Source organism: Eschrichtius robustus, chromosome 17, assembly GCF_028021215.1.
Source record: "Eschrichtius robustus isolate mEscRob2 chromosome 17, mEscRob2.pri, whole genome shotgun sequence".
NCBI lineage: Eukaryota > Metazoa > Chordata > Mammalia > Artiodactyla > Eschrichtiidae > Eschrichtius > Eschrichtius robustus.
In genome coordinates, this window is record NC_090840.1 from 60,905,201 (window position 1) to 60,926,998 (window position 21,798).

The following is a 21,798-nucleotide window of genomic DNA, read 5'->3' on the forward strand; positions in this document are numbered from 1 at the left end:
ATCAAACTATTCTGAAAGGAAAATATTAAAATGTTCCCTGGGACTTACCTGGTGGGGCAATGGTTAAGAATCCACCTGCCAATGCAGGGGCAACTGGTTTGATCCCTGGTCCGGGAAGATCCTACATGCTGCAGAGCAACTAAGCCTGTGCACCACAACTACTGAGCCTGCACTCTAGAGCCCGTGAGCCACAACTACTGAGCCTGCGTGCCACAACTACTGAAGCCCACGCACCTAGAGACTGTGCTCCACAACAAGAGAAGCCACTGCAATGAGAAGCCCATGCACTGCAACGAACAGTAGCCCCCGGTTGCCACAACTAGAGAAAACCCCCATGCAGCAATGAAGATCCAACCCAGCCAAAAATAAATAAGTAAACAAATACATTTATAATAAATAAATAAATAAATAAATAAATAAAATGTTCCCATTTACGGTAGCACTAGAAAGAATAAAATACTTAGGAAAACACTTAGCCAAGGAGGAGAAAGGCTTTTACTCTGAAAACTACAGACTATTCATGAAAGAAATTTTAAAAGATACAAGTAAGTGTAAAGATATTCTGTGTTCACGAATTAGAAGGCTTAATATTGTTTAAATATGAGCTACAGATTCAATGCAATTTCTATCAAAATCTCAATGGTGTTTTTTACTGAATTAGATAAACCTAAAATTCATAAGGAACCTCAAAAGATCCAAAATAGCCAAATCAATGTTGAAAAAGATGAACAAAATGATATCACACTTCATGATATCAAAATATAGCTACAAAAGCTACAATAATTAAAACAGTATGGTGCTGGCATAAATATAGACATATAGATGAATGGAACAGAGGAGTGAGTCCAAAAATAAACCCCCACACAGTTAACTTATCTTTGACAAGGGTGCAAAAATATACAATGGGGAAAGGATAATCTCTTCAACAAATGATGCTGAGAAAACTGGATATCCATAAGCAAAATAATGAAATTAGAACCTTATCTTACTTCATATATAAAATTAATTCAAAATGAATTAAAAACTTAAAAATAAGAACTGAAAATGTAAAATTCCTAGAAGAAAACAGGAAAAAGGCATCATGATATTGGTCCTGGCAATGATTTCTTGGATATGACATTAAAGCACAGGGCAACAAAAGCAAAAATTAAAAAGTGGACTACATCAAACTAAAATGCTGCTGCACAGCAAACAATCAGCAGAGTTAAAAAGTCACCTAAAGAATGGGAGAAAATATTTTCAAACTGCATATATAATACAGTGTTAATATCCAAAATACATAATGAACTCCTACAACTTGATAAAAAAAAAATAATCCAATCAAAAATGGTAAGAAATGGGCAAAGGACTTGAATAGACATTTCTCCAAAGATGACATACAAATGTCCAACAGGGATAGGAAAAGATTCTCAACATCTCTAATCTTTAGGGAAATGCAACTCAAAACCACAATGAGATATCACCTCACACCTAATTAGGATAGCTGTTGTCAAAAAAAAAGAGGAGTGATGTCAGCAAGATGGCCTAATATGTTTCTCATTCTCATTCACATTCTTTCCTCAGCAACAACAATATGGCAATCATCCATGGACAAGAGTGCCTGTGGGATATGTGGGAATACAGGTAGGAGATTAGGAAACCCCAGTTCAGTACAAGAAAAAGGAGAGCCATTTTGAAAAGAGTCATTTGAGTCAGACCCAGGTGGCTAACTCAGAAATAATTCCAAAGCCCTGATAACTTAGCAACACCCCATTTGCTTTTGGTTCTCTCACCAGTACCATACGCCAAGAGACCCAGGAGGACTCTCACTTACCCGTTCGTCAGGCAATAGGCTTACAGACCTTGGTCCTGGCTGTGGACCCTAAAGTTCTCCTTGAGCTAGCTCCATCCCCTCTCAAGCCATGGTCTGGGAGCCTCTGAAGAACACTGATTGCACAATCACCCATGAAGGAGAGACTCTTTTGGAAGTAAAGGAGTCCAGCAGAGAAGTTCCAGCACATCATTAGAGCAAAAATTCAAGATTGGACACATTGCACAGAGTAGGAGGAACAGCTTGACTTTACCTGCTCCACCTTTCCCCCAAGGGAACAGGGTTTGGTGCCAAGAGATCCCTTTTTGACCCATGACTTCTCCTGTGGGGGAAGTAAGAGTCTGTGAGTGCATGCCTGACTTCCCCAGCTGTGCGGGATGCTACCAAATAGGAAAGAGGCTCATTTTTCTCTCACCTCAACCTGAGTACTGAGTTATGACATGCACTGTGAATAACTGGAAAAGAGAAGCCAGGGCTCAGAAAGGGACATTATCAAGGGGATATGGATCTTATTAAACAATTCAGGGACTCCATCAGGAGGCACACCCATGAGCCAGTGGGGATACCTTGCCTATGGATCCCTCTAGCTGGACCATGGGCAAGCTTTTACAGATGGCTGGTGAGCATTCACAGAAATCTGGCCTGATTCTGTGGATCTGGAAAAGACTACAAAATTGAGCATTTATCACTACCCTTGGGAAAGCAAAAGGGAGGTTGTAAGCACATGTCCTGGCTCTACAGGATTGAGAGAAGTCATACAAGCTTAAGAATCCTGCCACAAGAGGGAGCAAGAAGTGTGGAGCATGCATATCCATAGAAGGTATAAAAAACCTTCAGAATCCCTAGCAGGTCTCAGGAAAGGTACTTCTCTCCTGAAGTCAGCCAGGAGAGTAACCAACCCCAAAGACATGGAGATCTGTAATTTACCCAGAAAGGAATTCAAAATTTTTAGGAAGCTGAAGGAGCTACAAGAAAACACAAAAATTAATTGAACAAAACCAGGAAAACAATACATGATCAAAATGAGAAGTTTAACAGAGATAGAAATTATAAAAAAGGATCAAACAGAAATTCTTGAGCTGAAAAATTCACCTAATGAATAAAAAATGCAAAAGAGAGCTCAAGTAGAAGAATCTGTGAATTAGAAGAGAGGATGCTTGAAATTCATGTAATCAGAGGAGAAAATGAGAAGAAAAATTTAAAGAGTGAAGAAAGCCTAAATGATCTATGAAATATTATAAAAAGAAAATAATCTCTGAATTACTGGACTACCAGAAGGAGAAAAGAGAAAGATGGGAATAGAAAGCTTATTAAAGAAATAGTGGCTGAGAACTTCCCAAATCTGGGGAGAGATCTCAACAGTCATGTTCATAAAAGTCATGGGTCCCCAAACAAACTCAACTTAGAGAGATCTTCTACAATATGAATTACAATAAAACTGTAGAAAATCAGTGACAACTAGAGAATCTTAAAAGTAGTAAGAGAAAAAAAAAAAAGTAGTAAGAGAAAAAAAAGCTTGTAACTTACAAGGGAACTTGCATAAGGTTTTCAGCAACTCTCTCTGGAGAAGCCTTACATGCATGGACAGAGAGGGATGTTATATTCAAAGTGCTGAAAGAATAACACTGCCAAGCAAAAACATTCTATACAGCAAAGCAGTTCACCAGAGGACTTCAGAGGAAGGCAAGATAAAGATGTTCCCAGACAAACAAAAGCTGAGGGAGTTCATCACTACTAGACACGCCTTACAAAAAATACTGAAAGGAGTTCTTCAAGCTGAAATGAAAGGACACTAATTAATAACATGAAAACATGAAAATGTACAACACACTGGTAAAGGTAAGTATATATTCAAATTCAGAATACTCTAATACTATAGGGGTGGATTAACCATTTAACTCTAGCATAAAAGTTAAAGGACAAAAGTTTTAAAAATAACTATAGCTACAATAATTTGTTAATAAATACAAAATATTGAAGAGGTAAACTGTGACATCAAAAACATAAAAGGGAAGTAAAAGGGAATATAACAATCATAAATATATATGCACCGAACATCAGAGCAACCAAATATATTAAGCAAATGTTAACAGTTCTGTATGGAGACATAGACAATACAATAATAGTAGGGGACTTCAATACCCCACTTTCAACAACAGATAGATCATCCAGACATAAAATCATTAAGAAAACATTGAATTGGAACTATACTTTAGACCACATAGACCGAAGAGACATATACAAAGCATTCCTTCCAAAGTAGCAGATTGCAAGTTCTTCTCAAGTTCAAACAGAATATTCTACATGATAGATCATACATTATGTCACAAAAAGTCTTATCAAATTTAAGATTGAAATCATATCAAACATCTCTTTTGACCACAATGACATGAAAATAGAAATCAGTAACAGGAGGAAAACTGGAAAATCCATAACTATTTGAAATTAAACAATACACTCCTGAAAAACCAATGAGTCAAAGAAGAAATCAAAATATATCTTGAAAGAAACAAAATCAGAAATGCAATATACCCAAACTTATGGGATGCAACAAAAGCCATTCTGAGAGGGAATTTTATAGCAATAAATGCCTGCATTAAGAAAAAAGAAAGATCTCAAAAAAAAAAAAAAGCTAAATTTACAACTCAAGGAACTAGAAAAAGAATACACTAAACCAAAAGTTAGCAAAATGAAGAAAATAACCATTATCAAAGCAGAAATAAAATAGAAGAATATAAAAACAATAGAAAAGACCAAAGAAACAAGGAGCTGGTTTTTAAAACATAAACAACATTTAGAAAACTTTAAATAGATTTAAAAAAAGAGAGAAAGAGAACTCAAATAAATAAAATCAGAAATGAAAGAGAGGGCATTACACTGATACCACAGAAATACAATGGATCATAAGAGACTGCTATGAACAATTACACACCAACAAATTAGATAACCTAGAAGAAATGGATAAATTCCAAGAAACATACAGCCTACCAAGACATAATAAAGGCCACATATGAAAAACCCACAGCTAACATCACACTCAATGGTGAAAGGTTAAACGTTTTTCATCTATGATTAAGAACAAGATTAAGGGTGACCACTCTCATGACTCCTATTCAACATAGTACTGGAAGTCCTAGTCAGAGCAATTAGGCAAGAAGAAGAAATGAAAGGCTTCCAAATAGAAAAGTAAAAGTAAAATTGTCTATTTTGGAAGATGATATGATCTTATATAGAGAAAAATCCTAAAGATGCCACCAAAAAATGTTAGAACAAATCAATTTAATAAAAATGCAGCATATGAAATCAACATAAAGAAATCAGTTGTGATACTATGCAATAACCACAAAATATCTAAAAAAGAAAGAAAGAAAACAATTCCATTTATAATAGCATTGGAAAAAAATAGTAAAATAGGAACAAATTTCACCAAGGTGGTAAAACATCTGTACAATAAAACTCATAAGACATTGATGAAAAAAAATCTGTAGAATACACAAATAAAGGGGAAAATATTCCATATTCATTAATAGGAAGAACTAATATTGCCAAACTGTCCATACTACCCAAAGCCACCTATAGATGTGGAAATGAATATCGGTACAGCCACTATGGACAACAGTATGGAGGTTCTTCAAAAAATTAAAAATAGAACTATCATATGATCCAGCAATCCCACTTCTTAGTATATATTCAAAGGAAATGAAATCAGGATCTCAAAGAGATATCTACACTACGTGTTCATTGCAGCATTATTTGTAATAGCCAAGATATGAAAAAAACCTAAGTGTCTTTCTACAGATGAGTAAAAAAAAGATGTGGTACATATATACAATGAAATATTATCCAACCATGTAAAAGAAGGAAATCCTGCCATTTGCAATAACAAAAAATGACCTCCAGGTTATTATGCTAAGTGAAATAACTCAGAGGAAACAAATACCATATGATCTCAGTTACATGTAGAATCTAAAAAAGACAAACTATTAGAAACAATGAGTAGAATGGTGGTTGTCAGTGGCTGGGATTGGGAGAAATGGGGAGATGTGAATCAAAGGGTACAAACTTCCAGTTATGAGATGAATAGTTTTGGGGATCCAATGTACAGCATGGTGACTATAGTTAATGATATTGAATCATTCAAAGTTACTAGGAGACTAGATCTTAAATGTTCTCATCACAGAAAACGAAAGGTGATTATGTGAAGTAATGGAAGTATTAACTATCCCTATTGTGGTAATCATTTTGCAATAGATACATGTATCAAATCAACACATCATATATTTTATTTATTTATTTATTTATTTATTTATTTATTTATTTATTTATTTATTTATTTGAAGTATAGTTGATTTACAGTGTTGTATAACATTGGGGTGCATGCATCTTTCTGAACTTTAGTTTTCTTTGGATATATGAGGAGTGGGACTGCTGGATTATATGGCAACTCTATTTTTAGTTGTTTGAGGAGCCTCCATACTGTTTTCCATAGTGGCTGCACCAATTTACATTCTGAACAACTCACATTGTATATTTTAAACTTACACAATGTTATATGATAGTTAAATCTCAACAAGCTGGAAAACTAAAACATTTGCATCATATTCATGAAAGAGACTCTTTTCTAGTTTTATACTGAGACAAGTATTGGAACCTATGGTATACTCCACAAAAAGTAGATGGAATAATTTAAATGGCGCTGTGATTACCTGGTTTTTAAGATTTGGTAATATTTCTGTGTGAAGCCTTTTGGACCAGGTATTTTTTTTTTGTATTTTAATAACTATTGTCTATATTGGTCCTATGATAATTGGTCTATTTAGAATATCCGTCTTTACTAGTATCAATTTTGGTAAATTTCATAATGCTTTTTTGTTTAGTTCTTCTTATAGTTCATGCTGATTTACTTTAAGAATTGTTGTTGTTATGTCATTTGGTGCAAAAATACTCAAAACTGGAGTTTTTGTTATGATTTGTACTCTCCACGATAACTATAAAATGCTCTTATTTATCTTAAAAAGAAAATGGTAAGTGTTGGTGAGAATACAGAGAAATTGGAACCTTTATACATCGTTGGTTGGAAGGTAAAATGGTATAGACACTGTGGAAAACACTATAGAGGTTCCTCAAAAACATTAAAAGTAGATCTACCTTATGATCTAGCAATCCCATTTCTGGGTATATTTCCAAAAGAAATCAGAATCTCAAAGAGATATCTGCACTCCCATGTTCACTGCAGCATTATTCACAATAGCTAAGATATGGAAACAACCTAAACGTCCATCAAGGGAGGAATGGATAAAGAAAATACATTACATACATACAATGGAATATTATTCAGTCTTAAAAAGGAGAAAAAAATTCTGTCCTATGTGACAACATTGGTGCACTTGGTGGACATTATGCTAAGTGAAATAAGCCAGACACAGAAGGACAAATACTACATGATATCACTTATATGAAGTATCTAGAATAGTCAAACTCATAGAAATATAAAGTAGAATGTTGGTTTCCAGAGGCTGAGAGGAGGGAGAAATGCGGAGTTGCTGTTCAATGGGTAAAAGTTTCAGTTATGCAAGATGGATAAGCTCTAGAGATCTGCTGTACAACACTGCACCTATAGTTAACACTACTGTATTGTGCACTTAAAACTTTTGTTAAGAGGGTAAATCTTATCTTAAGTGTACTTACACTTAAAAAAAAAAATGAAAATGTAAATTCTAATGAAAATAATCAGAACTTTATACATATAATTTTGTAGTTGAAGAAACTCTTCAAAATCTTAAGAAAGTAAGCCCAAATGTTCTCTTTTGACAAAGTCCATTAACTTTCTATATTCAGAAAAGTAATATTTAAAATTAATATAAATTTCTTAATTTTCCTGAATCGCACATGATATTATATTTACCTGTGTATTCAAGGTGAAATCCTGCAGCAGAAACACTGATGTCTGATTGAAAATTTAGATATAGATTATTAGATGTACTATTCAAAAGATGGGGTATTGTTGTTCCTGAAATGATAATTGAAAAAGTAGTTCAGTGATCACATAATAAGTATTATAATAAAACTAAGTTAACTATTAATTAGACAATAAGTTATCACTGAAATTATATATTAGTAAAGTGTTTTACAAAATTTTTAAATAAAAATATTTCTCACATATTTGTCTTTCATATTACTGTTCTTGACTATCTCCAAGGAGACAGACCTTCGAGAGCACATTAAATTGCTCCCTAAAAATAGGTAGGAGCAAAAAAAAAGAAAGCTGGTGAAAATCAAAGCAGTAAATTTTACTAGTCACCTAAAATAAATATTTTGAATTTCATGGGATTTCAATAGTTCATGTACAAGCTAATAATAAACTTAGTTTTAAAGTCTGCATGCGATTTTTATGGTATAATAACAAAATTTTGTATGGGCTTAAAGATATATTCATTTATTGGCCTTTATTATGATATTTAAATATATACATTTATGTTCTATACCAGGTCAAGTATCTTGATGTGTCTTACACCCTGACAGCAAAGCTGGTAGTTAGCATTCAAAAAGATGCCAATTATGAACTTGTGTCAGCCTTGTCTCTTAGCAAATGCTTTATAATCGTGTTCTTCTGAACTTCGACAGGAAATCAACTTTAATTATTCAATTACTGAGTTGAAAATATAACATATCTGCTTGAACCAATTACCTATTGACTATTTGACACTGAGTAATAGTTCAAGATCCTTAAGATTACAATTCAAGCAGTTTCAAAAGACAACCATAAAAATAACTGTCAATGGTCTCAAGATAAAGTTCAACAAACATCTGAGTTGATAGTGTTGCAAACAATTTTTTTTGTAATTTTCTAGTTACTTCACACTTCACACAACTCTATGAACCTTAACCACTGAGCCTTCTATAAGAGAAACCAGGACAAACTCATTAAAGAACACACGATTGCTTTTTTTTCCCCCCTGAACTTGCTCTGTCTATAGTGTCCTAACTGAATCACTGAAGACAGAGGTAAACAGAAACTCAAAGGTCACTCAAACTGCCTTTGGTCTCTGAGGATCTTAGTGATTAAGAGCTCTGACTCTGGAGTCACACCAGCTGGGTCCAAGTCTCATTCTAACATTAGCTGTACGACCTCGGGCAACTTAATTTCTCTTAGTGTCAATCTCCTGCCAGGACTGCTAAAAAGATCAAATGAGGAAATGTATGACAAGCTTCACGCAGAGCTAGCACCTGGTAATCAACAGCTGTTATTATTTATCACTTTCATCATCTTCATTATTGTATTTATTATTCAGAAAGTATTACACCTAGTCTATTATAGACAAATGCATACTCAAAAATTTATACAATTTTTCCAAGAAAAATTTCTCTCTCAATCTATATCTAAAATATTTTTAATGCCTAAACCAAATCACTCCTCTAGATATTTCTTCTTTTCTTTCCTCAACAGTGATGCTGATAAATAGGTTAACATACTCCATTTTAAAATCTATTAAAAACTTAATACCATTCAAAATTCTTTCAGTATATCTGAAATATGTAAGTTTATAGTTTAGCTATATTTATATTTCTAGGGTTAAACACTATAATCAAAATTAAAGGAAAATGTACAGTTAAAATTAAAGTAAAACTTCATTTTATCCTAAATATGCTATAAGAAGCTGTTAGATAAATGCATAAACTACCTTTAAAAACCATAACAAATTTTAAAAACTTCTGGTCTTGGTACATATGTATATAGTATGAATTTTATATAATTTAATTCATTTCATAGAATTAATTTTGTATTTTCTTTATTCTCACTCAACAGTACCTTGTAGCATTTACCATGTTGTTACATAGTCTCTATAATTGTTTTAATGGCTGCATAACATTCTTTTAAGTGAATATACCATAATTACCAAGCACTGTCTAATTTTTAACTATTACTACTCATCCTTTTTTTTAAGGGAGAGGGGCATACATACTATTCCTGAACCATAGCTCAGCTAAAAATAATACGAGTAACACAAAAACATCAATAAATAATTACACAAATATAGTAACACTATAGTAAGGTCTTAAACATCAATTTCAATTTCATTACCTTTAAAGCCTTTCAAACTTCTAACCTTGTAATTTAGTTCATTGCATACAGTTTGCAAAAAGCAAAATTAAAACCACCAAGTCAGAGTTCTAGGAAGTTCTTCAAAGAGAGAGAGTGGTCTTACATTCCTAATTACAATGTATTTTAACTAAGGTCAGCTCTCTCATTTACCTGAATAACTTCCAAGTCTTGGAGCATTGTTGTCTCCCCCATCGTAAAAGTCCAGAGAATCCCAATTATGTTCTGTAGCAAAGCTGACAACTTGCACCTATGAAATAATAATTACTGGTAAGAACACATACTTCTAATGAGATACATATACTATAGTCTGCTTATCTCCTCTGGATGAGAGAGCTCAAAGCCTGGACCATATCATTGTGGCCCTTCATGGAAGGACTTTAACAGAACTCATCTTTGCCTTTATGGCACTGGCCTACATGCACTAACTTTTATAATAAAAGCCTCTGAGGCATCTAGCAGTGTTCACTATGGGTATAACATTGAGAATGCCTGTCACCATCTCAGCTTTGGATTAATCTAATGTCTTAGTGCCTGGAATCTGAATCAAGGCATGTTCCAAAACAGTTGTTTAACTTTTTTGTTTTGGATGTTTGATTCTTGTCAGTGACTGAGTTTTCTCATTTGCTTTACCTATTAGGAAATACTCAGATGTGTGGTCCACATTGAGGACCACATAAGCATACAAGACCCTATAATATATATATGTTTTGAACTAGGTTTATCCTGGATACATTTTATTATGCTTTACTTTGCATAAACTTTGCTAAATTTCCTGTCTTTATTTTATTTTTAAAAATTAACATAATAATCCCCTATGCGCATATTTAATAAATTTCAATATGGATAACTGAAAATAATACTTTATAACTGATTTGGGTACGTCTTTTAAAGATTATTTTTATAAATAGCTATATTTTTATAAATGGCGTCGTAATAACTAAATCACTGTGAAGGTCCATTAAGTTGATAAGGAAAATGCTGGAGTATAATCCTCTCATGTCTATTAAGTTTTATTTAAAGAAAGAGGCATGTGTCCCTTTGTTGCACTTCACTTGGCACAGCTTGAGCTTCTGCAAGAACCCAGAAAACCCTCACAACTGTGGATATTATCTGTTTTTCTTTACTACATATTTTATAGTTTAGGAGGAGGTAAAGGAATAGCTTTACTAAAATAAATTTATTTTTATTTACCTAAAGTCTGCTATAGATGTAAGCATCACACTCATTCACTAAGTACTTCTAACAATTGCATTCATTAAAAATTTCTTATCCACAAAATAGGCCTTCATCATTCTTCCATTCAAATGAATGCTGGAGCCTCTTTTCCAGGGATAAGTGCCACATGGCAACAGATACCCTGCCTGTGTGACAGGCATTAGGCTCAATGGCAATGTTCCAGGACAGAAAGAAGACTGGAATTAAAGCTGTATGATTGTAATATAACCCCCGACTCCTTAAACAATGGTCAATTCTCTCTTCATATCTGAATTTTCCTTTCCTTCAATTCGGGAAAAGAAAAAGTCACATTTGGCTTTAAAAAAAAAAAAAAAGAAAGAAAATAAAAGGATTCTTGCAAGAGTTGACAACTGAGATAAGCAAAATGTATTGAGAGGTTTTCCACTGAAAGAAATTATTGAGTTAGTAAAAATGTAGAGGAGACAAGCCATGAGGGAGATTTAGTGAAACATCAGTAATCCAATTTAGCCACAGTGGAGGGTATTCACACAAGAGAAAATAGGCATCAAAGTTAGAAAAAGTAGAGAAAAGTTAGAAAGAGTAAAGGTTCTGGATAAATACAAGAAATATTAGAGTTAGAATGCTGGGGTATACAACTTCCTGGCTCCGTCTACTCACTGGCATGTAACCTGAAAAGAATTGTTAATCTCTCTGTGCCATAGATTTCTTACATAAATCACTGTAATAAAGGCATATAATTCATAGGTTTGCTGTAAAAATTAAAGGATTTTACCTTAGGATAGTACCTAGTGTTTACTGAGGATTTAATGTATCTTAGCTAAGGGAGAGAATGAGAGAGAAGGGCTATAAAGACTGAATACCAGCATAATAATTGTGCAGTTGAGGAGTATTTCATTGAAGGTTTTAGAAGGTGGATTGAAGGAGAATAATCAGGACTGTGCTTTATAGGTACTACTGAACTGAGTGAAGAAAATAAAAGTGAAAAGACAACTTTAATGTTTATTGCAGTGGTCCACATGAGAAGCAATGAAAGGCTAAATAAAGTAGGTTAGTAGGCAGGAATGATAGAAAGGGGGAACCAGAAGCCACGTCGCATGTGTTGCTATAGGGGAAATTACTGGATTTTGTGTGATATGAATAGGAGATGGAAGTGACAGGAAAGATTTCAAAATAATTTTTTTCCCTGAGTTATTGAGATCAGAGTGATGGCACAAACAAAAATGTAGACATCTTCAGGAAAACCTATTACCTTGGAGAGAGGAAGAAAATCTGTTTAATTCTGGACATATATATATGAATATGGCTCCCAAAGATATCAGGTCCTGATCTCTTGAGCCTATAAATATTGCCTTGTATGGAAAAGGCTCTTTCAGATGTGAATAAACTAAATATCTTGAGATAGGGAGACTATCCTAGATGATTTAAATGAGCTTTACATGCAATCACACATGTTCTTATCAGATGTCAAAAAAGATTTGACACAGACAGAAGAGAATGTAGTGTGATCACAGAAGCAGAAATTGGAGTGATGTGGTCAGAAGCCAAGGAATGCTGGCAGCTACCAGAAGCTGGAAGAGGCCAGGAGAGCAATCTTCCCTAGAGCCTGAGCAGAGGGGAGAGTGAACGGTGGTGGGAGAGAAGCCGTGTCAGCACCTCAGTCTCAGGGCAGTAACACTGATTTGGGACTTTCGGCCTCCAGTACCATGAGAGAATAAATTTCTGTTACTTTAAGCTGTCCAGTTTAGGATTTGTTACAGAAGTCACAGAAAACTAAGGCAATTTGCCACTAGGATTCTGGGCAAATTGTGAACGTAGTTTGGCATATTAAACACACAGAGAGTATAGGAGACTCAAGTAAATGGTTGAGGATCCACTGTGACAGAAAGCCAAATGAGAGTCAAGTAAAAGACTTTAAGTCTTCTACTTAAAGGAGCAGCTACAGATTCAGTGTTCAGAAGAACTTTAAATTAGGTGGAGTTGTCCATTATGACAACAGGATAGCATTATGAGGTAATGAATTTCCAATAACTAAAACCTGGTATCCCTCATAGAAACATGCAAATCACATTTTCCTTTGTTTGGATGATTATATTGACTCATTATCATCTCATTCTACAAATTGACACAATTAAGTAAACAACATTTTTTTAAACTGATTCATCACATAAAAATTGCTCTTTGCTTGATAATTCTGTTACTGTTAAATGTAGCTCCTTTTGAATTCTCCCTCCAATGTACTTTGCGAAAATAAACAGGCAAACAAATGAATACACGCCTCTCCACACACTTTTCATGTAACAGTAATACAACAAGTTGGTTTATTTGTTGAGGTTATTTCCTCAAAATGCTCAATCATCCTATCTTATTTGTAACTTTTTCAGCATTCCAAATGTTTTTTCTGTTCTTTCCACCAGTGGTTATCCCATTTCATTTCATATATGATTTATTGAATATTCATATAATTCTTTATTCACACACATGTTTAGCCCAACAGAATAAAATAAACACTGCTTTAAATCTGGTGTACTAGCCAGGTCGTTTTTAGGTGAAGTTAGTGAAATTTTAAATATGTCATATACTGTGTGTGTGTGTGTGTTATAATTTTCTATGATTTAGTGATATGTCTAAAATTAGCAAACATGTAAGAGGTTAATTAGAAAAAAGCTCTTGGTAGTTATATAGAGTATTTAAATTAAAAGTCCAATATGCTTCACACTCTGTAAGTTTGATAAATGCTCTGCTGAACTCAAATTTTGTTTTCTAAAGTACAATCATTAAACAAAATGCTTCCTCAGTGAAAGATTTTTTTTTAACATATTTATTGGAGTATAATTGCTCTACAATGGTGTGTTAATTTCTGCTTTACAACAAAGTAAATCAGCTATATCTTTATATACATATATCCCCATATTTACTCCCTCTTGCATCTCCCTCCCACCCTCCCTATCCCACCCCTCTGGGTGGTCACAAAGCACCGAGCTGATCACCCTGTGCTAGGTGGCTGCTTCCCACTAGTTATCTATTTTACATTTGGTAGTGTATATAAGTCCATGCCTCTCTCTCTCAGTGAAAGATTTTATAGCATCATTGATACAAGTGTCCAGTTTTGAACAGTGTTTGGCTAGGGCAGTGATATATCACATAACATTATCTGCAGATGTCGTATTAGTCTATCATGCTATGTTAACTCCTTAAAGTGGCTTAAAACTCCATGCCTTTTGCAGGTATTCATTGGTTCATTCTAAAATATTCACTGAGCACAGACTGCAAGGCACTGTGTTAGCTGCCAGAACAGACTTGGTTACTGCCTTCATGAGCTTATAGGTAATTAAGTAAAAGCAGTAACATGTGATGGGTGTTACGATAAGGAAATTATAGGGATCTATGAGAACATATAGCAACAGGACTTAATGTGGTTTCAAGTTCATGGAAGGTCTTCCACAGGAACTGTTTTTAACTTGAGACAGAAATAATGAGTAAGAATAAGCCAAATAAAGAGAGATGATGGAGAGTGTTGCCAGCAGAGGGAAAAACATTCACAAAGGCCCAGAGGCAAGAGAGAGAGCTAGGTTTCTATAAAGAACTAAAACAGAGGCAAGAAATGAGGATAAAGCACAGAGGTGTAATCAGCTGTGTCGAGGAGTTAAGGATAGTGAGGACAATTGAGGTACTGTAAAGCAGGAAAGTTATAGCATTAGATTTTTATTTTTAGAAAATTACTCTCTTTGCCCTATGAGGAATAGATTGGAGGAGAATAAGAACCCAGGACAGGGATGATGGCCACTTAATCTTGAGTAGTAAAAGTGTGGATAGAGAAAATAGACTTACTTGAGAGGTTTGTGAAAGACAGACCTGACATAGTTCTTTGTGCAGCTGGAGACAGAAAAAAATCATCAAGGTTGTTGGCTTGTGCAACTGAATGGATAAGGGGTTCATTCTGAGACAGACCACAATGCGGAAGAGCCACAACTTTGAGAAAAAGTCATGGAGACAGCTTTGAACAGGTTGAATTAGAGATGTTAGAAGTTTAGTTCAAAATGTTCAGTGGGCAGTTGGATAAATGGCATGCAGCTTAGGTGAAAGGTGTGGGTTATATATTTAGGTTTAGAAATCATCATTTATTCAAAGTATTAGAGCTAATCAATGAATTTGGTAAAGTTGCAGGATACAAAATTAATGCACAGAAATCTTTTGCATTCCCATATACTAATGATGAAAAATCTGAAAGAGAAATTAAGGAAACACACCCATTTACCACTGAAAAAAAAGAATAAAATACCTAGGAATAAACCTACCAAGGGAGACAAAGACCTGTATGCAGAAAACTATAAGACACTGATGAAAGAAATTAAAGATGATACAAACAGATGGAGAAATATACCACGTTCTTGGATTGGAAGAATCAACATTGTGAAAATGACTATACTACCCAAAGCAATCTACAGATTCAATGCAATCCCTATCTGACTACCAATGGCATTTTTTACAAAACTAGAACAAAAAATCTTAAAATTTGTATGGAGACACAAAAGACCCCCAATAGCCAAAGCAGTCTTGAGGGATAAAAACGGAGCTGGAGGAAGCAGACTCTCTGACTTCACACTATACTACAAAGATACAGTAATCAGACAGTATGGTACTGGCACAAAAACAGAAATATAGATCAATGGAACAAGATAGAAAGCCCAGAGATAAACCCACGCACCTATGGTCAACTAATCTATGACAAAGGAGGCAAGGATATACAATGGAGAAAAGACAGTCTCTTCAATAAGTGGTGCTGGGAAAACTGGAGAGCTACATGTAAAAGAATGAAATTAGAACACTCTCTTACACCATACACAAAGATAAACTCAAAATGGATTAGAGACCTAAATGTAAGACTGGACACTATAAAACTCTTTAGAGGAAAACATAGGAAGAAAACTCTTTGACATAAATCACAGCAAGATCTTTTTTGATCCACCTCCTAGAGCAATGGAAATAAAAACAAAAATAAACAAATGGCACTTAAGGAAACTTAAAAGCTTTTGCAAAGCAAAGGAAACTACAAACAAGATGAAAAGACAACCCTCAGAATGGGAGAAAATATTTGCAAACGAATCAACAGACAAAGTATTAATCTCCAAAATATATAAACAGCTCATGCAACTCAATATTAAAAAAACAAACAACCCAATCAAAAAATGGGCAGAAGACCTAAATAGACATTTCTCCAAAGAAGACATACAGATGGCCAAGAAGCACATGAAAAGCTCCTCAACATCACTAATTATTAGAGAAATGCAAATGAAAACTAAAATGAGGTATCACCTCACACCAGTTAGAAAAGGCATCATCAGAAAATCTACAAACAACAAATGCTGGAGAGGGTGTGGAGAAAAGGGAACCCTCATACACTGTTGGTGGGAATGTAAATTGATACAGTCACTATGGAGAACAGTATAGAGGTTCCTTAAAAAACTAAAAATAGAATTACCATATGACCCAGCAATCCCACTACTGGGCATATACCACAAGAAAACCATAATTCAAAAAGACACATGCACCCCAATGTTCATTGCAGCACTATTTACAATAGCCAGGTCATGGAAGCAACCTAAATGCCCATCGACAGATGAATGGATAAAGAAGATGTGGCACATATATACAATGGAATATTACTCAGCCATAAAAAGGAACGAAATTGGGTCATTTGTAGAGACGTGGGTGGATCTAGAGACTGTCATACAGAGTGAAGTAAGTCAGAAAGAGAAAAACAAATATCGTATATTAAAGCATATGTGGAACCTAGAAAAATGGTACAGATGAACGGGTTTACAGGGCAGAAATAGACACAGATGTAGAGAACAAACGTATGGACACAAAGGGGGGAAAGTGGTGGGGGGGGTGGTGGTGGTGTGATGAATTGGGAGATTGGGATTGACATATATACACTAATATGTATAAAGTGGGTAACTAATAAGAACCTGGTGTATAAAAAAATAAATAAAATTCAAAAAGTCAAAAAATAAATACATAAATAACTAACTCATAAAAATAGAGAAATTTAAAAAAAAAGAAATCATCATGTATTCAATCCTTCATTTAAAAAAGATGTTTTCTGTTTATCTACTGTGATTCAGGTCCTGGACATCATCAGCACATAATGGTAGTTGAAGCTCTGAAAGTAGACAAGGTGGCAGAGAGAATGGTGTAATGTGAGATGGACAAAGGCCACAGAATCTCACAAACACCATGTCTGATGAACTGAAGAGGAGATCATGTTCCTAGATGTAGAAGCAGAAGCCATAGATGTAGAAAAGAAAACAAAACAATATCCAAGAGAGTAGTGGGTAGACTGGAGGGAAAGGGTGTTTTAAGACTGAGGGGAGAATGGGCAGGATAGAATGTTGCTAACAAAATAGGAAGGATGAGCAATTCAATGGATTTAATGGCATGGGTCCTCAGTGATCACTATAAGAATGACTCAAATAGAGCATTGGATGCTGAAGCCACATCCCAGGGCGTCAGAAATAGAGGATGAGGACTAGAGGGGAAATGCCAAGGGTATTATTATTTTAAGATGAGATAGAAATGGTCAAGCTGATGTCACTATATAGATGCTCTAGGATAATCTTCATAAATGTATAGGCAGATGATATAGTAAATGTTCTAGGAAAGTTTTAAAGGTATCACCTCATTTCAGATTTTCTGGACAATCCTAAAATCTTTATTAATTCTACCAATAATAGGATAGGGTTGATTGGTTATCTTCGAATTTTACAAGTTGACCATAAAATAATAGTACAACTAGCCAGAATATAAGCAGTTTTTTGATTGTTAATGTTTCTAAAACACTGAAAAAGTACATTTCAAGTTTTTTCATTGATTTATAGGCCTATTTTATACCTGACACCTGTTAAGTAATTTTTTTGAATTTTCTGAAAAGTTATAAAGATAAATTCAAAAAGTTTATTATTTTTACTGAAAATTATACTTCTATCTAATTTCAGGTTTAATGAATGATGCCTTGGCTACTTTTTCCATGACTGATACATATCTCAAGTTTCTAAAGGAAAACCCTATGACTCAATTGGAGAAACAGTCAAGTTATTTTTATAAAATATAGACTATGTAATATTTTGTGAAGCTTAATTGTGTTCCATGGGGTAAATACTGACTCAGCAGTAAAATGCTATCAACTTATCCAGAAATAATTTCCTTCTCAAACAGAGTAGCTGGTCAAATTGCTCCCCCCACAAAATGGTCACAATTGAAATAATATGGTAGATACTGTTGACCGTTTATAGAATAGCATTCATCTTCCTTGCTGACAGAGAATGGTTTTGTTCAATTAAGTGAGAGCTGTGTACACCAGAGAAGGCTAAGCCCCTTGCCTGATCCAGGTACCTAATCTTAATTTTTTTGAGCCAAATCATAGTAAATCTTTTGTTATTGCCCAGTGTATGGCTTAAAAATGGGTTCCTTTGTAATTTTGGTCAATAGGACAGGAGGGAAAGTCTGCTGGAAGGTTTCTTGAAAAGTTCTCTTAACTGTTACAAAGTACATAAAATAGAGAGACTCCGTTTTGTCTATTGGCCATTGCTGTGGAAGACTGTTATGCCTAGAGCTTTTGCAGCCATCTCAAAACCATGAGAAAGGAAGTCCGAAAACTAAGCCAACATGCTAAGAATAGCAGAACAGAGAGATGGAAAAAAACCCGGGTCAGGAATTACACAACTGAACCTCTGAAATAAACAACGCTTAAACCATCCTACTCAAAGATTCCATGTTACACATTTTTCTTACTGCTTATGCTATCTTGAATTGGCGTTCTGTTACTTGCAGGTGAAAAAATTAATGGTAAGTACCTTTCTTTTAAATTCAGCCACATCATTCAAAAGCACTGGCTAAAATTCTAGAAATTACGTGAATCCTGTCATCTCTGAAAAAATTAACTTCAAATATACAATGAAAAGAAGAAAAATTTAAATATCCTTACTTGAATGCCAGCTCCCTCTGGCACTGTCATCTTCCATACACAATTCAGATTGTTGTCATAAGGCTCAGGGTATCCAGGAGACAAAATAGTCCCTTTGCGCTTACTTAAAATTCCACCACAGGGCACTGAAAGTAAAGCAAGCCAGGAAAGGGAGTTCATTCTAATGCAAAGGATTAAAATAGGAGAAAAGGTCAGAGATAACATCTTAGACAGATGCTAGACTTGCAAACACAACTTGCATACTATAGACTTGCATACTATGCTTTAAAACTCATAAGAACAACGAAAATTGTCTTCTTATAGCACAAAAACCTTTAAAAAATAATTGGACAACATTAATGGAAAACTTACAATGGCATATCTAAAGTCATACTATAATTAACTCAATAATAGCATATCATTTGTATTATATTACTAACAAGTTCACTGACACGTTAAAAATTGTTCATATCTAGGTATAGAATTTTTTGAAGAATTATCTTATATTTGTTACTTTTCATGTATCTTTTGAGTAGTAATAAAATCCTTTGCAGAGTAATACTGATGATGATAACAACTATAACATGTATATAGAGCCTATATACCAGCACTCTTCTAAGCACTTTACATATTTTAACTCATTAAAGCTTCCCAACAATCCAATGAGATATGAGTAAGTATTCTCCCCATCTTACAGCTGAGGAAATGGAGTCACTAACAGATTAAATAACTTGCCCAAGATCACATAGCTAGTCAGAGATGAAGACAGGATTTGAATACTGGTAGTTTGGCTCCACATTCTTGTTCTTCAGTGGAAAGAAAATACTCAATATGGTTCCAGTCTGGTTATTGCCAGTACAACTATTACAAGAAAGAATAAGTATGGAGACCTGCTTTGATGTCAATAAAAGCTTCTAACAGTTTTAAAAGGTACTAATCTTAGAGCAAAATTCCTACACTGCTGGTAGTGTCAGCTTGATTCTGGGAATGACCTAGCTTATGATTTGAAATACTGTGTGATGTTGGACATGTGCCCTGAACTCTCTGAAACTCAGATGCCTTGTCTGTGAAATGGTAATGAAATTGTTTCCGAGGGGCTTTTGTGGAATATAAATAGGTATGATAATGTACATAAAGAAGCTAGCACACTGCTTGGAATGCAATAAGAAATCAATAAATTATGTTTCCTTTTGCTACAACTACTGTTATTTTAGGTTCCAATGGCACTGTGATCCTTGGACATTTGTCCTAGTGTGGCTATAATGGTGAGATACCAGGATATATTTTTGGAATAATTTTTTTAAAAAAGGTAATACTATAGTTTTGTGCCACTTCTAAAACTGAATGCAAAAATCTAGGGTAATTACTCAAAAGAATGCTAAAAACTTTTTAAATTTTTAAACTTTTAAAACAGTGGATAAAGTATTTTTAAAGAAATATTTTTTAGCTCATCCTCCGTCTTCTGATCCTTTCAGTGTAAATGCTGTAACACTGTGACCTACACCATCTTCTCATCTCTTTCTAACTACCGTCCCTCAGTGGTGGCATCATTTCCATGTCATCTATAGATTATGACTACTAAATGTTTATCTCTAGCCATGACTTCTACCCAGACTCCTACAATATATCAACTAAGTATCTCAAAATTCATATATCCAAAACAATACTTTTGAAATTCTCCCCCATCTATACTATTTGCCATCTCAGTAAATGTTACCACCTAATTTATCTTTCTTAATTTATCTTTCTGTTCACCTTAATTTATCTTTCTTTTCAAATTCACATTTACATTTATATTCAATCTGTCAGCAAACTTTGTCAGCTCTATCTTAAAAATATATCCCAAAGTTTACCAGTTCTCTTCACTGATCATGATCTTCCAATCTAAATCACCATTAAATTTCCCCTCCACCTCTGCAATAGTTTTCTATTCAGTCTTATTGCTTCTACTCATCCCCTGCCCCTTACACTAGCCACAGTGATTTTCCAGAAACTGAGATCACATCACTCTCTAGCTCAATGAATTCCCACACTACTTAGAAAAACTTCTAACTCTTCCCAGACTTTGAGGTTCCATATGACTTGGCCTCTGCTCTGCCTCTCCAAACTCTTCTATCACTCTTGCTATCATTCACTCTGTTCTAGACACGTGAGATTCTTGTTGTGGCTTGAACATGACTATACCTTTCTCCCCCTCATAGTCTATACATGTGCTTACCTCCTTGACTTTTATTTATATACCTCCCAGCCCCCTTCATTCACCCCATTTGGATATAAAATAGCAGCATGCCCTGGATGTCTTCCTCCAATCTTTAGCCTCTGCTTTGCTTTTCTCCATAGTATTTACCACTACCTGAACAAAATGTAAACTCCATAAGGGCAGAGATCTTATCTTCTGATTCAAAGCTATGTTGCCAGTGCCTAGAAAGGGACCTGACACTTGGTAAGCACTAAATAAGTGCTCGTTAAATAAATTATTGAGTGACTGGTTGTATATCTGTATATATCTTGTGATTACAAGTTACCTCTTTACCATTCCTGCATCATTCCTTTCTCCCAGTATTTTCCTAAACAAACCATATTTAATTCTACTTCAATCATTTTTATTTTTACCAACAAAATATTACATTATAAAAGTATTCCCAGATATGCATTACCACATAATAGTTTTACAAAGTTTTACTTCCCATGTATATTATTTAGCCTAACATTTCTTTTCTATTT

General features: G+C 34.4%; 1 protein-coding gene across 3 annotated transcripts in view; it reads right to left on the minus strand.

Annotated features, from left to right (window-relative positions):
• CSMD3 (CUB and Sushi multiple domains 3) overlaps positions 1–21,798 on the minus strand; it is a 1,176,048-nt gene that overhangs the window by 145,367 nt on the left and 1,008,883 nt on the right. For all 3 annotated transcript variants that reach the window (XM_068525309.1, XM_068525308.1, XM_068525307.1), the window contains 3 exons: positions 19,096–19,220; positions 10,065–10,161; positions 7,716–7,820 (listed from right to left, as the gene is read on the minus strand). In XM_068525309.1, coding sequence (XP_068381410.1) covers positions 7,716–7,820; positions 10,065–10,161; positions 19,096–19,220 — 327 coding nt within the window. The remainder of the gene's footprint in view (positions 1–7,715; positions 7,821–10,064; positions 10,162–19,095; positions 19,221–21,798) is intronic.